The 17,993-nt window shown below is 36.7% G+C and overlaps 1 protein-coding gene and 1 pseudogene across 1 annotated transcript in view; both read right to left on the reverse strand.

Annotated features, from left to right (window-relative positions):
- JHY (junctional cadherin complex regulator) overlaps positions 1 to 15,664 on the reverse strand; it is a 456,339-nt gene extending 440,675 nt beyond the window's left edge. Inside the window, exon 1 of the mRNA XM_044080858.1 lies at positions 14,939 to 15,664. Within this exon, the coding sequence (XP_043936793.1) occupies positions 14,939 to 15,561 (623 nt within the window). The 5' untranslated portion in view covers positions 15,562 to 15,664. The remainder of the gene's footprint in view (positions 1 to 14,938) is intronic.
- Positions 15,665 to 16,478: 814 nt separating this feature from the next.
- On the reverse strand, positions 16,479 to 17,163 carry LOC122808472 (annotated as a pseudogene).
- Between the last annotated feature and the right edge of the window lie 830 nt (positions 17,164 to 17,993).

Genomic DNA, 17,993 nt, shown 5'->3' on the forward strand with positions numbered 1-17,993 from the left:
TCTGTTGGGAAGTAGAAGAAAATAGTATGTAATAACCCCTGGACATTATTCTGTGCACCCAGGTATCTTTGGTAATGGATGTCCAGGCTTCTGGGTGCAGAGATATGTGTTCCCCCAACTGCCTCCAGAGTGCAGTAGTCAGGCAACCTTCAGGGCAGTGAAAGGGCTTCTTAGAAAAAGGAACTCTGAAGCCCTGATATTGTGGACCACCTCTGCCACAGGGGCAGCATCTTCCAGTAGAGTTCCCTCCTCTCTGCCACTGGGTGATCTGTCTCCATAGCAGTTCTGGGAAGACCCTTGCAGCTTACGGAACCACAATTTTCTAACCCCTCTCTGGTCAAGGAAAAATATATCTCTACAGCAAATAATGTTTTCCTATCCTGTTCCCTCCTGGAGAAAGTTTTCTTCACCTTAGGTCCAAACAAGGTGGATCCATCTACGGGAGTACTGAAGAATATCTTAAATGGCAGAGTCACAAAGGTACATCCAGGCATGCCTTCTTACAGCAATTCCTGAATCTGCAATTCTCGAAGCTCCTTCTGAGGCATGAGTTTTGGAGCTGAGTCAGCTCTGAAAGGCTCTGTCTCCTATCAGGTTCAATGGGAGATGGAGCCAGGATAACTTCCAGCTCAGTCTGGATTCTGAGATACTTTCTCATCACTTTGTCCACATCTGCTTCTGTTAGGATCCTAGACGACTTGAGGGATGAAGAGGTTGAATGTTGGCTGGACATCCATTGAAGTGTCTAATGCAACTAATGCAAAGAAGTGATTGCAGCCCTGAAGAAATAGGCTCCAAAGAGAATTTAGACCTTGTCTAAGGAGATTATGACTTAGCTCAAGTCAGATCTGGAGGGACAGTTGGATCTGATGGTATCAGTTTTGATGGGATAGGATCGGTTAGAACAGTTGGACTTGATGATTTTGTGATTTTCTTGGGAAGAGTCAAGCCTAAAGTAAGAGGAGGAGAGTGATTTGCGGAATGCTTCCCTGAATGTTTAGTTTTATCAACAGCATGCCACTTGGTAGACTCTGTAGATTTCTTATAGGAGGAGGGAGCTCCGGATGAGCAAGAAGTGGAGGGAAGCAAACCTTTTGCACTCTGCTAGTACACTATGGTTAAAACCTGCACATATCTCAAAGTCAGTGGTAAGACGGAACCCACATAGTCAAAATAGAGGAAGCCACCTCAAGTAGTAGACCCGCAATAAGTGGAGTACCCCAGGGTTTGGTCTTGGGGCCTCTGCTATTTGGGATATACTTTTCTGAGGTGCAGGCCAAAACCAGTGTGCTATAGTTGACCAAGTTTGCAGATGACTGCAAGCTGGATGCTGTCATCACTTCCCCTAGTGATGTGGACATCCTCCAAGAGGGTCTCACTCAGACAAATGAATGGTGCCAGAAACATGGCCTGAATATTAAAAAATGCATCATCATCCCCTTTTTGGGAGAGTGATGTCCCCACAAATTATCTCATTAATAATATCCTAAGCACGCAATCAGTTGTGGGGGATTTGGGCACCCAGGGTGATAGCAACCTGACTTTTGACCACCATGTTGCTTCCATTATACGGAAAGCCTTTTACATGGCCCACCTCATAAGTAAGGGTATCTCATCCAGGGACAAGGAGGTCATAACATCCCTGCATTCTTCCCTTACAAGGCCCATTATTGAGTACAACACCCCTTTCAGCATGTACCTCACAAAGCACATGCAGCAGCTGGAGAGACCACAGATGTTCCTCACAAGGAGAATCCAGGGACTCAGACATCTGCCATACACCGATAGGCTAAAAGCCCTATCCCTCTACTCAGTTTCATACAGACTCCTCAGAGGTGACCTCTATCTAGCATACAAGGTGATCACGGACCCCACCTTGATGGGACTGCTGCATATCCGCAAGTCAAGCTCCACTCGAGTAACCCCCATGCGAGACCTCAACCTGGTCTGTGACATCAACAAGACTTGTTGACGGTATAGATTTGTGATCCAGAGACTCCCCCATCTATGGAATAGACTCCCTCGCTACATCAAGCAAAGCACCACTTTACCCCTTTTTAAGCGCAACCTGGATAACTGGATGGGAAACAGAAAATATACCCCTGGGATTCCACCCATGTCCCTGCTGGACAGGGGCATCAGGTGCTGATTTGTCTAAAAATGGGCTAAACTCCTGGCTAGGCTTCTAACAGCCTCAGGGCCAATAGCCTAGTAACCTACTATGATCCTCCAATAACCTGATCCAAGTCAGTAAACACACCCAAAGTGTCTGAGTTAAGAGTTTTGTGCCACATGAATTTTAAAGCCAGTTAGTTTATCCAACATATTTCGGTAAGCACCACAACAAGCAAGAGCAACCACAACAAAAATGTATGTGTGTGTGTGTGTGTGTGTGTGTGTGTGTGTGTGTGTATATATATATATATATATATATATATATATATATATATATATATAAATATATCTATATATATATATATATATATAGATATATTTATATATATATATATATATATATATATATATAAATATTGGATATAAAAAGTGTACACACTCATAGGTAGGTACTAGGCTAGCGGCCCAAGGGCCTACGTAAGCCTAGCCAACAAGGTTCCCTAGCTTACTCCTGTTAAAATGCCAGGTTTTTGTGATATAAAAAAATGAGGCCATAATAAATCATTTCAAAGCTTTTCTTACCTTTAATGTGACTATAACCTATACAATTCGACTGAAAAACAAATCTGTTAGGGGAAAAATACAAAAAATAAAAAACGTACAATAAGCTGGTTGCATAAGTGTGCACACCCTTAAACTAATACTTTGTTGGAGCACCTTTTGATTTAATTACAGCACTCAGTCTTTTTGGGTAGGAGTCTTATTAGCATGGCACATCTTGACTTGACAATATTTGCCCACTCTTCCTTGGAAAAGCACTCTAAATCTGTCAGATTGTGAGGGCATCTATTGTGCACAGCCCTCTTCAGGTCACCCCACAGATTTTCTATTGGACATAGGTCTGGATTGTGGCCGGGCCATTCCAAAACTTTAATTTTCTTCTGGTGAAGCCATTCTTTTGTTGATTTGGATGTATGCTTGGGGTCATTGTCATGTTGAAAGGTGAAATTCCTCTTCATCTTCAGTTTTCTAGCAGAAGTCTGAAGGTTTTGGGGCAAATGTGTCTGGTATTTGGAACTGTTCATAATTCCCTCCACCTTGACTAAAGCCTCAGTTCCAGCTTAAGAAAAGAAATCCCAAAGCCTGGTACTGCCACCACCATGCTTTACCGTGGGGATGATGTCCTTTTAGTGATGCGAAGTGCTGTCTTTGCACCAAACGTACCTTTCGAAATTGTGGCCAAAAAGTTCAACCTTGGTCTCATCAGACCATAACACATTTTCCCACATGCTTTTGGGAGACTTGATGTATTGTTTTGCTAATTTTAGCCGGGCATGGATGTTTTTTTTTGTAAGAAAAGGCTTCCGTCTTGCAACCTACCCCATAGTCCAAACATATGGAGAATACTGGAGAATGTTGTCACATGTAGTAAACAACCAGTACTTGCCAGAAATTCCTGCAGCTCCTTCAGTGTTGCTGCAGGTATCTTGGCAGCCTCCCTGACCAGTTTTCGTCTTGTCTTTTCATCAATTTTGGAGGGACGTCTAATTCTTTGCAACGTCACTGTTGTCCCATATTTTTTTCCACTTTTTGATGACTGTCTTCACTGTGTTCCATGCTATATCCAATGCTGTGGAAATTTTGTTGTACCCTTCTCCTGACTGATACCTTTCAACAATGAGATCCCTTTGATGCTTTGTAATCTCTCTGCGAACCATGGCTTTTGTTGTAGCAGGCAACTGAGTAAATGTCAGGAAAATCCTACTAGGACAGCTGAACTGTATTTAAGGTTAATCAAAGTCTCTTTAATTGATGGCTGGTGTGTAGCCAAGAAGACTGAATGCTGTAATTTAATCAAAAGGTGCTTCAACAAAGTATTAGTTTAAGGGTGTGCACACTTATGCAACCAGCTTACTGTATGTTTTTTTTATTTTTTATGTTTTTTCCTCTAACAGATTTGTTTGTTTTTCAACTGAATTGTGCAGTTTATAGCTCACATTAAATGTGGGAAAAGTTTTGAAATGATTTATTGTGGTCTCATTTTTTTATATATATATCACAAAAACATGGCATTTTAACAGAGGTGTGTATACTTTTCATATCCACTGTTTACATGCGTGTAAGAGAGTGTGTGTGTGTGTGTGTGTATATATATATATACATATATAGATATAGGTAGAGATACGCATCCTCTTCTAAACCTCAAAAGCTCATATAATCTAACTTCATTTTCATGAAACAAAAATCACAAAAGCTTAAATACCCGAACAGTGAATTTTTCCCAGGGCAAGTAAACACTTGCCTTACATGCTTTTTTCTCCACTGTAGTGTGATCCTGGAGTTGGTATATATAGTTAGGAGTGGGTGTGGGGGGCATAGCTCTCCACCTAGGTGGGTTTTATTTACTCCGGTATGTGTTCTGTTGAAGTTTGGGCAATTGTTTACTTGCCCTGGAAACAATTCGCTCTTTGGGTGTTTAAACTTTTGCGATTTTCATCTCTTGAAAATGAAGTTCTATTATATCAGCTTTCAAGGTTTAGAAGTAGATGTGTGTGTGTGTGTGTGCGTGTGTGTGTGTGTGTGTGTGTGTGTATATATATATATATATATATATATATATACATATATATATATATATATATATATATATATATATATACATATATATAATATATATATATATAGATATGTGTATATATATATATATATATATATATATATATATATATATATATACATATATATAATATATATATATATATATATACATATATATAATATATATATATATACATATATATAATATATATATGTATATATATATATATATATATATATATATATACACACACATATATATATAAATATATGGGTCTACTTGAGATTACCGAAATCTCAATAGACTGACACACAAAACACCGAGCCGAAAAGTTCAATGTGTCAAATAACTGACACGTGAGAATGCTGACTTCCGAATGGTCGACAGTCCAACTTGAGCAGAACAGGAAATCTGCTCTTGTAGACATTGTAGTGCGATCTCGAAGTTGGTATATTTAAATTACGGGGGGTATGGGGGGTGCAGGGGGAGTGAAATGCAAAGATAAGTGTTTTAGATTTTTTTATTTGTAGTGTATGTTTTATTTTAGTGGTAAGGGTTTAGTTTAATGTAGATGGTGGGCAGGGTGTGAGTGAGGAGAACTAGTTAGTTTTATGTCAAGAGTTAAATCAAAAAAACTGCTCAAGGCTGGAAAATACGAAACCACAGACTAGCGTAACTTCCACTTTATTCAACGCTTTCATAAAAAACTTCTTCAGAACCAAAAGAAATGTTACATCAAACATTCATTTAAATACTGCACACAATTAAAATCAATTAATCAATTGCATAGTGTAAAATCGTAATTAAAGAGCCCTTTGCAAAAAACAAACTCTTCATTCATCATTATGCACTATAGAATGGGCATAACTGAATACATTACAATAACAAACATTATAAAACATATGCTTCACGATCTTTTAAGAAACATTTAATATTGATGGCTTCATTTAACCCAGGAAAATGATCCGCCTGTAATTTAATTTGCCATCTAGTTTCTCTTTGAGCCAAAAAATTCCTGTAATCACCCCCCCTGTAATCAGGTTCACAGTGTTCCAGGATAGAAAACAAAAATTTTTTAAAACCAATACATTCAACACTATGTCTATAAAATATTTGTTTTTTGTCCTTTTTTCTAATATTATACATATACTCCTTCATTCTAACATTTAATTTTCTAGTAGTCATACCAATATAAAATGATGAGCATTTGTCACACACTGCAATATAAACAACTCCTTTTGTTTTACAACAAAAATTACCAGGGACCCCTATAGTGTTAGGTATGTGAGGAAGTTGAATATAAGGACCTTCTAAAATAAACCTACAAGCAGAACAATCATGACATTTGTGCATACCCCTATTAATGTGCCCCTTCTTAATGCTACATGTGCTTCTATCTCTCCCCTTTTCAAATGCTCCTTTCAAACTATGTTCATTCCTATAAACAAACTTTGGTTTCCCCTTAATAGCTGCCATTAAATCAGCATTTCCTGCGAGGATCTTCCAATTATTGTTTATAATATTACGTATACCTATATTGTCAACACTCATGTTCATACTGAAACATAAAATTTCAATATACTTTCCAGTTTCCTTAACTTGGGGTGTTAGTCTATTTTTCAAAATGGGTGGATACAAAGTTGCACGTTGCTTAGAAATGTCATTAGCTGCTTCCCTTAACAAACTCTCACTGTACCCCCTCTCCAAAAACAATTGTATGATGAATTCAAGCTCATTAATAAATGTCTCATCAACACTCGTCGTCCTGCTAGCTCGTATAAATTGGATTTTGGGTATGTTATTCAGCATGAATTTCGGATGTTGACTGGTTGCATGTAAATAATTATTCTTAAAGGTTTCTTTACGAAAAATACTACTAGTAAAGTTTTCTCCCAATGCATTCCATGTCAGAGTTACATCCAAAAAAATTTATGGAATTCCCATAACATCCCACAACAAACTTCAAAAAGTCAGAAACCTCATTCAACTTGTTACAGAATAACTGCATTTCTCGAACCCCTCCATATAAAATAAAAATTAAATCATCTATAAATCTTTTATAATAAATTACCTTGAATTCAGTTTTCAGGGAGTCCAAGATGGTATGTTCCCACCACCCCATGACTAAGTTGGCAAACACTGGGGCTGCTGGGGACCCCATCGCAACTCCTTGAACTTGCTTGTAAAATCTATGATTAAAAGTAAAAAAATTATTTTCTAAAGTCGCTTCCATAGAATCACAATAAAAACTGACTTCTCCATTAGATATATTGCTGCATTGCTGTAAAAATGCTCTCATTGCTTCTATCCCCTTGTCATGGGGTATAGACGTGTACAGAGACACTACATCTAGAGTGAACATAATGTGCTGTGTCGGACTGAATAAATGAGCTTCATTCACAAACCGGATACTATCTAAAAAGTCCCAAGAGTCCCTCAAATACGACTTCATTTTGCAAACAATAGCACTAAGCATTGCATCAATCATTTTTGACATACCCGCTGTGACATAATTCGGGGCAGAAATATTAGGAATGCCAAACATTAATCCTATTCTAGGATGTTCTACTTCACAGAAATTATACATTGCAGAATCCATGTTGCTGCACATCAAATTTTCATACAAAAAGCTGTTAACATATCTAAAACTTTTCTCTATGTCCTTTGTCGAAACGATATTATATTCATTCACATTACTGAGCATAGATTCCATTTTGTTAATATAATCCTTTTGATTCATCAAGACAGTGAGCCCTCCCTTATCGCTTTTCATTATTCTGATGTCTCTAGAAGTCACTAACTCTTTCATGACATTTCTCATGTTAACATTCAAGTTATTAAAATAATATTGACTCCTTTTATTGAGTAAAGCTCGAATCTCATTCTCACATGTTGTTTCAAACACCTGAATAGTATGAATTAAAGCTGGATTAAAACTAGAAGGTTTAAAAAACATGCTATTGTTTTTTCTCACATCTTTCAAAATATATTTCACATTTAACTTCCTAGTAAATTTCTTTAAATCAATGGTGGTTTCAACTACATCAGCTCGCCTAGTGGGAATGAAATTTAAACCTAACTTTAATAGTTGAACATGAAATTTGTTTAAAATACAGTTAGATAAATTCAAAATGTCCTTTTCAAACTTACCCTCATCTACTCGTTGTCTGTAGATGACTTGGACATTAATCTTGCCTTCTTTCTGGTCATCTTCTGCTGCTTGCAAGTTCTTTGCTCTTTCTCTGAACTTAAAAAAACACCTTGTTTGATAGCAGTGTCACTGTTTTCTTTATCAAAAGTTTTAGGTATAGATGGAACATGAACATGGAACAATGAGTTGGAAGTCACATCTATTATAGGGCGGAGAGCTGAAAAGCAAAGTCCTACGTATGCCAGCATTGCCTCTGTTCTCTCTAGTAGTATGGGTCCATTTAATAGTAAGAAAAAAGCTACTGACTTGATTTATCAACCACATTTCAAAGAAAAACGTGAACGTCTAGACAAACTTTTGAAAAAATACAAAAGTTTGGATATTGAAAATAAATATTTTTTGAAATGCATTGAATTAAATATAGTCCCGAAAGGCTTGAGGTTTTTTAAATGCCCCAATGGTGTTTCAGTGACTGATCCATTCTTTAAAACTCTGGAACAATTTTTCAACAATACGGGGGTTACTTTCCTCAAACTATTGATAGAACGTAATTCCAACATTATGAGAGAAATCAAAGATGAAATTGTGGCTATTGAGGATAGTTTTGTATCAAAGCTCCATATTAAGTTTAGTGAGAGAAATGAACATGTCATACTTTTAAAAGAGACAGAAGAGCATGAAAGGTTGTTGATTGAGAGAAAGAACAAAACATTGGAGCGTGATATCAATGCATATAGTACTGGCACTGCTTTTTCCATATTTCTTAAAACTGAAAGAAAACAACTGTTTGGCAGGTCTAATAAGAAATGGTCCACCTTTTCTTCGGTCCACCTTAAATCCAATGCACAAGGAACTTTATTTAAGCAGGTGGGGCATATGGGTAATTTTGACAATGTTCCAGGATTCAGTAGTGTTTCAGAAACTGAAGATTCTATGGTTAATGTTGAAGAAACGGCTGTTCCATCTATACCTAAAACGTTTGATAAAGAAAACAGTGACACTGCTATCAAACAGGGTGTTTTTTTAAGTTCAGAGAAAGAGCAAAGAACTTGCAAGCAGCAGAAGATGACCAGAAAGAAGGCAAGATTAATGTCCGAGTCATCTACAGACAACAAGTAGATGAGGGTAAGTTTGAAAAGGACATTTTGAATTTATCTAACTGTATTTTAAACAAATTTCATGTTCAACTGTTAAAGTTAGGTTTAAATTTCATTCCCACTAGGCGAGCTGATGTAGTTGAAACCATCATTGATTTAAAGAAATTTACTAGGAAGTTAAATCTGAAATATATTTTGAAAGATATGAGAAAAAAACAATAGCATGTTTTTTAAACCTTCTAGTTTTAATCCAGCTTTAATTCATACTATTCAGGTGTTTGAAACAACATGTGAGAATGAGATTCGAGCTTTGCTCAATAAAGAGAGTCAATATTATTTTAATAACTTGAATGTTAACATGAGAAATGCCATGAAAGAGTTAGTGACTTCTAGAGACATCAGAATAATGAAAAGCGATAAGGGAGGCTCACTGTCTTGATGAATCAAAAGGATTATATTAACAAAATGGAATCTATGCTCAGTAATGTGAATGAATATAATATTGTTTCGACAAAGGACATAGAGAAAAGTTTTAGATATGTTAATAGCTTCTTGTATGAAAATTTGATGTGCAGCAACATGGATTCTGCAATTTATAATTTCTGTAAAGTAGAACATCCTAGAATAGGAGTAATGTTTGGCATTCCTAAGAGTCACAAAAGCCTAACGGACCCCCCCTTCAGACCTATTATTTCTGCCCCGAATTATGTCACAGCGGGTATGTCAAAAATGATTGATGCAATGCTTAGTGCTATTGTTTGCAAAATGAAGTCGTATTTGAGGGACTCTTGGGACTTTTTAGATAGTATCCGGTTTGTGAATGAAGCTCATTTATTCAGTCCGACACAGCACATTATGTTCACTCTAGATGTAGTGTCTCTGTACACGTCTATACCCCATGACAAGGGGATAGAAGCAATGAGAGCATTTTTACAGCAATGCAGCAATATATCTAATGGAGAAGTCAGTTTTTATTGTGATTCTATGGAAGTGATTTTAGAAAATAATTTTTTTACTTTTAATCATAGATTTTACAAGCAAGTTCAAGGAGTTGCGATGGGGTCCCCAGCAGCCCCAGTGTTTGCCAACTTAGTCATGGGGTGGTGGGAACATACCATCATGGACTCCCTGAAAACTGAATTCAAGGTCATTTATTATAAAAGATTTATAGATGATTTAATTTTTATTTTATATGGAGGGGTTCGAGAAATGCAGTTATTCTATAACAAGTTGAATGAGGTTTTTGACTTTTTGAAGTTTGTTGTGGGATGTTATGGGAATTCCATTCATTTTTTTGGATGTAACTCTGACATGGAATGCATTGGGAGAAAACTTTACTAGTAGTATTTTTCGTAAAGAAACCTTTAAGAATAATTATTTACATGCAACCAGTCAACATCCGAAATTCATGCTGAATAACATACCCAAAAGCCAATTTATACGAGCTAGCAGGATGACGAGTGTTGATGAGACATTTATTAATGAGCTTGAATTCATCATACAATTGTTTTTGGAGAGGGGGTACAGTAAGAGTTTGTTAAGGGAAGCAGCTAATGATATTTCTAAGCAACGTGCAATTTTGTATCCACCCATTTTGAAAAATAGACCAACACCCCAAGTTAAGGAAACTGGAAAGTATACTGAAATTTTATGTTTCAGTATGAACATGAGTGTTGACAATATAGGTATACGTAATATTATAAACAATAATTGGAAGATCCTCGAAGGAAATGCTGATTTAATGGCAGCTATTAAGGGGAAACCAAAGTTTGTTTATAGGAATGAACATAGTTTGAAAGGAGCATTTGAAAAGGGGAGAGATAGAAGCACATGTAGCATTAAGAAGGGGCACATTAATAGGGGTATGCACAAATGTCATGATTGTTCTGTTTGTAGGTTTATTTTAGAAGGCCCTTATATTCAACTTCCTCACATACCTAACACTATAGGGGTCCCTGGGAATTTTTGTTGTAAAACAAAAGGAGTTGTTTATATTGCAGTGTGTGACAAATGCTCATCATTTTATATTGGTATGACTACTAGAAAATTAAATGTTAGAATGAAGGAGTATATGTATAATATTAGAAAAAAGGACAAACAACAAATATTTCATAGACATAGTGTTGAATGTATTGGTTTTAAAAAAATTTTGTTTTCTATCCTGGAACACTGTGAACCTGATTACAGGGGGTGGGTGATTACAGGAATGTTTTGGCTCAAAGAGAAACTAGATGGCAAATTAAATTACAGGCGGATCATTTTCTTGGGTTAAATGAAGCCATCAATATTAAATGTTTTTTAAAAGATCGTGACGCATATGTTTTAAAATGTTTGTTATTGTAATGTATTCAATTATGCCCATTCTATAGTGCATAATGATGAATGAAGAGTTTGTTTTTTGCAAAGGGCTCTTTAATTACGATTTTACACTATGCAATTGATTAATTGATTTTAATTGTGTGCAGTATTTAAATGAATGTTTGATGTAACATTTCTTTTGGTTCTGAAGAAGTTTTTTACGAAAGAGTTGAATAAAATGGAAGTTACGCTAGTCTGTGGTTTCGTATTTTCCAGCCTTGAGCAGTTTTTTGATTTATTTTTTGTCCAGCTGCTTTGTCGACTTTTGATTTTTGTTATGTCAAGAGTTGTTGTGTTTTTTCTTTTGTATTTTGTTTGTGTGTGTTGTGTGTATGTTTTATGGAGGTGTGTCAGGGTTTTGAAGTGTCGGTATTGTGTGTTTTGGGTATGTGCAGTGTCAGTGTTGTAAAATGTCGGTGTTTTCGGCTCTGTGTTTTGCGTGCCGGTTATGTGGGATGTTGGGTAAGTGAAGTAGACCCATATACGTAATATATATATATATATATATATATATATATATATATATATATATATATATATGTATATATCTATACATGCATACATAAATACTACATATTTAACCAGAAAAAGAGAACAACTAACAATGGTAACATCTAATACCTAAAATGGTGTACAACTGCGATAATAAGGAATTACCAGCAATGGGATATGGGGGAAGTACCTAACAGTTAGGTGTCAAAGGAAGCAAAGGGCACAAGGTCTGATGACTAGTAAAAGAAATAATTAGATAAGCTTGTTTTTTTTAACAAGAACTACAATAAATAAGAAAGGTACTTGTCTATCACAAAAAGCTACTTGAGCTACAGGTGACCACATCTGAACCTGAAGCAGCAAACGAGAGCTGAGGTAATTCAGGAGAAGAGAAGCTTATGAATAAGAGAGAATGTTTGAGTTACAGAGCCAAAGTCTAATGAAGTGGCCAAAAAGAGAACATCAGATGCATCTTTTAAATCTAGCTTTACCAGGAAGTGACAGTATTTTGAAATTGGGAACTATCAAAAAAGGTTTAGCAAAGAAAATTCCAGAACAGGTCTCCAAGCATTTTCTTTCTTTGACACCAAAAACATCCTTGAATAAAAACCTTTCCTAGTCTGGGAAGGAGGAACTTGTTTTATCATTCTCTGAGACATTTGTACAAGGGCAGGGGAAAAAAGAGGAGTCTGATCTGATGGATGAGGAATTACCTCCTGGAAAGGAGGAATTTCCTCCTACTGCCATCTGTAACCTTGCTGAATGATCTTCAGAACCCATTTGTCTGAAACTATCTGTTGCCAAAGACAGAAATGCAGAGTCAGACTTTCTGATAAGGATAAGGGCCTGACAGGATGGAAGTGAGGAGAGGGGGGCATGGCCCCTTAAATAATCATTCTGACCTGTTTGACTGTCCTGCTTTCTTTTTGGAACCCCTTGACATTGCTTTTTAAACATTTGTTTACTAGCATTTTGCTGAGAATTATTTTGTTCCATGCCAAAACTGAACATGGGGGTAGAGAATCTTTAAGAAAATATGGAAAAAGTGGGGTGAAAAATCTTAAGAGATTCCCTGTATCAAGTTACTCTTCTCATCACACTTTTTAATAGCCTCTGCAACAGAGGGACCAAAACTTAATTTCTATCCAAAGGAGAATATAAACTCTCATTGTTCACATTATCTGGGCAGTTCTGAGAATGCAGCCAGGCAAACCTCCTCAAAACAGTACCAGTGTCCATAGCCCTGGAAGAAGTATCGATAAAGTCATACATATACCTTAAACAATGAGTACTGACTTGTAAAATGAAATAAATTAAACCATTTGAAGCATATTTTTCCTCCCAAGAAACTCTTGATTAACTTTCACAATTAGTCAGAATAAGCTTTAAAATATATAAGCCTGTCAATTCAAAATTCTGAAAATCAAAGTAGCAGAAACATACACTTTTTTCCCCATACTTATCAATTTTTTCCCATCCTTGTCAGAAAGTGTGCAGGATTGTAATTAACTAAATGTTTAGCAGCAGTAGGATTAACTAAAGCCATATTTGCATGGTCACATTTGGGATGAGTGCAAAAATGTAAAAGACTGAGAAACTTTATAGAATCTGTCTTTATAGGGGCAGCAGGCTGATTGTCAGGAAAACTGCAGGCAGTGATGCACACATCCTCCAAAGCTGACAGCAATGGAGAAATGGGTGAAGGTTCTGGAGATTCCATCTATAACAGCTCATAGTACTTTCTGAGGGAGTGAGAAACCTCAAAGTTCCCCCACTGAAAACACTGGCACATTTTGGAAATAGATTCAGAGAAACAGAAACCTCTAAAGGGAGAATCGAACACTGTGCTCTCCTCTCAATCTGAATCAGAAATGTGAGGAGAAAACCCTGCAGCTGTCCTTCATCTTCATGATTCAGTCATAGGTCCAGTACTCTTCTTAGTGTTTGTCTCAGAGATATCTGAGGGAAGAGAGAATAATATCAACACATCTACTGATGGTCCAAAAAGATACGTAGCAGTAGAGGATGGGAGAAGGGTGTAAGGAAGGCCTTGAAATGGCTGACCATGTGGGCAGAAAGAGGTGTCAGCTCAGGTTCAGGGTAATCAAATTTAAACTAGTGCACCTGAGCAACAGTAATCCAGGACTGAAGCATTCTATGGAGAGTGGACCTAATGGCAACAATCAGGAATAGGAGATGGGGGTATCAGTCACACTTGAATGGACAGTCAGGAGCAGAATAAGAGAAACATTATAGCAACAAACAGAATACTGGGCCATATACTCATGGTGACAATTATGAGAAGTAAAGAGGTAATGCTTGCAAATCTACAGGGCTGATCAGACCACACCCTTAAGTACTGTTTGCAGTTCTGGAAGCCATACAAGGAAAGGGACAGCAGACTGCTGGAAGGGGTCCAGATGAAAGTCACTAGAAAACTGAGTGGAACAGGGAGGAAATTATATAAAACAGGTTTGAGGATTTACAGCTGTTCCTACTTGTGACCCAATGAGACAGAGGGAACATTACAGTGGCGGACAAGTGAAGGGGTCATCTTCAGCAGGGAGAAGAGAGGGAAGGAAGAAACAGAGTTATTACACTGTAGGAATAAACCTGCGAATCCTCAAAAGTACTTCATAGTGAGGATGATGGAACTATGGAATGAAGTGACAGCATGGGTGTCAGAAAGGGAATTCACAGAGATATTCAAGAAGGCACTGAAATTTAGTGGGAAATTAGGAACAGAGGATTCAGAAAGTCAAATGCATATAAAGGGCAGACTAGAAAGGCTTACTGTTTCCCCCTCTGCTGTCAGTAATATACTGTATAATAGAGAAAGAACTTTAAAATTAACACTGAAAGCATGTAATAATAGTGTTTTAGAGTAATACAAAAAAGTAGAACTCAACAATATCTGCAATAACTGCAGGCACAGAAGTTCAAAATCAACATGACAGGTCTTCATGTCAACATCCCATGCTTGCAGTAGAACTTAGTAAATAAATACAAATGGATCCGTTTTGATTAGGGTACATTCATTGTAATTGTTTATGTCAATAGGCACCAATACATCAGTTTGCATAAGTACAGAAGAGACAAATCTAGGTAGGATAAAGCTTTACTTACCCATTGCTAATGTGTCTCTTTGAGTGTTTTTTACTGTTAAGCTGTCTTTCTATAGGATGTGGAGAACTCTCAACTTTTCCTTTTGATTCATTATAGTTCATAATATACTGAGCATGTAGTTCATTGGGACGATGTTTCTGAAAATGTTGATACTTTATAAATTTGTCAGGTGATTGTGAAGGTAAATATCCAGGGTATCCATAAACCAGTGAACTCTGCTGGTCGCAGAATGCTGCATGGCTACATTGATGATCTCCAGAATGCATACTAAGTTGAGATTTTGGGGAATTAAGCTCATTGTAGTTCAATAAAGCCGATGGAGTTTGTTGTAGTGGACGGTGGGAAGAAATAAGGTTGATGGTAGCTTGACTGTGATCACAGCTAACTGAAGGTGTGCATTCCGAAGGTGCATTTACATTAATATTCAGATTTACAGTAGGAAGACTGTCCATATTGTAAATATTTGGAGAACTTGTATTTGACAAGATATTGCCACCACCACTAGGCAAGAATTGAGAAGTATGGTCACTTCTTTCATTATAAAATCCTCTAGGTGACCTAGAATTTATATGTTGATTGTTCAGTCTAACTGAATTAAGATGTTTCCTTTCTTTAAAATACATCTTATGTGCATTTCCATCTGAAGTTTGTTGAGCAGTTAATAACTCAGGGTGTCCTTGTGCCAGCTGGTTATTTTGCTTTACATCTGGTTGTAAAGTTTTATGTCTTCTTGTCTTGAAAAAAAAATAAAGATAGTATTATTTATTTTTTAGAAAATTACTTGATATTAGGAAAGTATATATATATATTCTATTTGATGATATTCTATTTGCTATCCTATTTTAGTGAAGTTTTACTCTAAATTAACTGAATAAATGACTAGCTGATTAAGATAAAAATACAATAAAACTTCATATAAAACAATATTTGCTCATGAACTTATACAACAACATACTTGGTGGAAGAATCTCCCAAAATACTCCATACCATTAAGGAACAACACAAATGCAAGTCTAAAACCACTATGCAACATTAGTTTCTGTATTTACACTCATGGAAGACACATGAAAGCCTGATCTGTATCATAATCTACAGCAAGAGAAAGTGAAATTATAATTAGAGTCTTGGGGCCTTTCCAATAATCTCATTCAGAACGCATTAAAGAAATGGATGAAGTGTTTAAAATTGGACTAGCACCATCCTGGTCACTCCTTCTGGGATAACATAAAGACAGAGGATTTCACAAATGCTGTGTCCCAGGATAATAATCTCTAGGGGTGTCTAGAATATTCCAGATGTTTTGTAGTGTTTGGGGAGGAAAGAGAAACTAAGTAGTTATCTGTAGGGAAAAAAAACCTTCTTCAGAGGAACACATAGCTTACTAAATAGTAAAACTTTAGCAGCTTTTTCTGCATTTCAGTTTTCAAAAAATTATGACACACATTTCTGAAATATTTTTGTCTGAACCATCTGAAGAAGATTTCCTTTCAGGAACTGTTTCCACTATGCGCTGCCCTGCTCTCTTACTTCATAGATAGCATTACTTTCTGACCTGGTGAATGACAAGTCCAAGGTAGGCCACACTGGAAGAGAACGCATCAGCCACAGAGATACATCCATCCTTTGTCAAGCAGATCGAAAACTCCTTGGTTAAATGCTCTACCTGGTCTGTCTTTAGCCCCATGAAGCAGAACATGCTAGTTTGGTAGGAGTGCTGCCAGTTATGAATTGAACCCTCTTTTTTCAGGTTGGAAACCGTCTGCTTTCTCATGCTGATGATGCTGTGGACTATTCCCATAACTTCCTGCAGCCATTCTGCTCAAAGTTCTGGACTAAACAGAAGAGCAGCAGCAGCAACACAGGCTCCATTCAAAGATGGGTTTGAATACATGGGATGGGTCAAGATCTTGACCTGGGATTCTACCTGCTTTGCCTCATCAGCATCATTGCAGATCACAGAGAAGGCCCCCAACACATTCATAATCTAGTCCCATATTCCTGACGTAAGACTGTGGCAGCACAATGTTTATGCACCCTGCTCAATGAAGTATTGCACACCCCAAGCATTTCTGTCAATGTCTCCACTGGCAAATCCCTGGTATGCCATGTTAAAGAATGGAAAGAGGTTCCTTTTCTTGACTACTGCAACAATCTCCTCCAATTGTTAAACCTGTATGGTTACATGCACAAGTATGGAAAAGGATAACGGACTATTCTGGAATTTTAGAATAAATGGGTTAATAAGCCAAGTTATTTAGCAATAACATTGATAACATTTAGTCTAAAAAAGGAACATTACTTCAGGGAACTACCCTGCCTTTATAAAAAACATACTGTGACATTTATTTATTTATTTGCCTTGTTGACTGGGAAAAGTCTGACTGGGTAAAACCTATTTTCATCGGAGGCCTGGGAAGAAAAGCTCCACTTTTAACTTACACATGATGCACATTTGTAATTGCAGGGTTAAACATCTATACATAAACTTATTTACATGTTTTTTTAAGTAATTTGTTAGATGAAAATTTTAACACAAAAAAAGAGATAAATTAAAATATATTTGGCTAATTACTGTATAGAAAAATACAATACAATAATAGTTGATGTATTTATAGAATTATGGCTGCAGGGAAAATATCAAACTGGGGTGTTTTTGAGGTTAGTAATAACTTACAGACAGAGAAGAAGTAGTGTAGCTTAAAAATTGGTGATAAGAGAGATATGAAAGGAGAAATTACAGAAATGAGCACAAGGCTAAATGGACAGAGGAGGAACTTCAGTCACTGGTGGGTGTGTGAGAAAGAGGAATTGTGAGAGTTTAGGAAATTAGTGCAGTATAAGGAGGAGCAATAAGGTACAAATTATTGGGAAGCAAAGTGGCTGTAAGAGCTGGAGAAAAAAGAAAAAGTAATCTTAGTAAAGCTAGCCAGGTGAGTAGGAAGAACAGAGCCATCTTTGGCATAGTTTTGAAACTATTTACGTTTTTCTATCTGTTTTAACTCTGAGGATTTTATTCCACAGTTTTAATACATAATGGAAGTAGACAGAGTCTCTC

This window comes from Protopterus annectens, chromosome 8.part0 (assembly GCF_019279795.1).
Source record: "Protopterus annectens isolate FY-2018-M chromosome 8.part0, PAN1.0, whole genome shotgun sequence".
NCBI classification, from domain to species: domain Eukaryota; kingdom Metazoa; phylum Chordata; order Ceratodontiformes; family Protopteridae; genus Protopterus; species Protopterus annectens.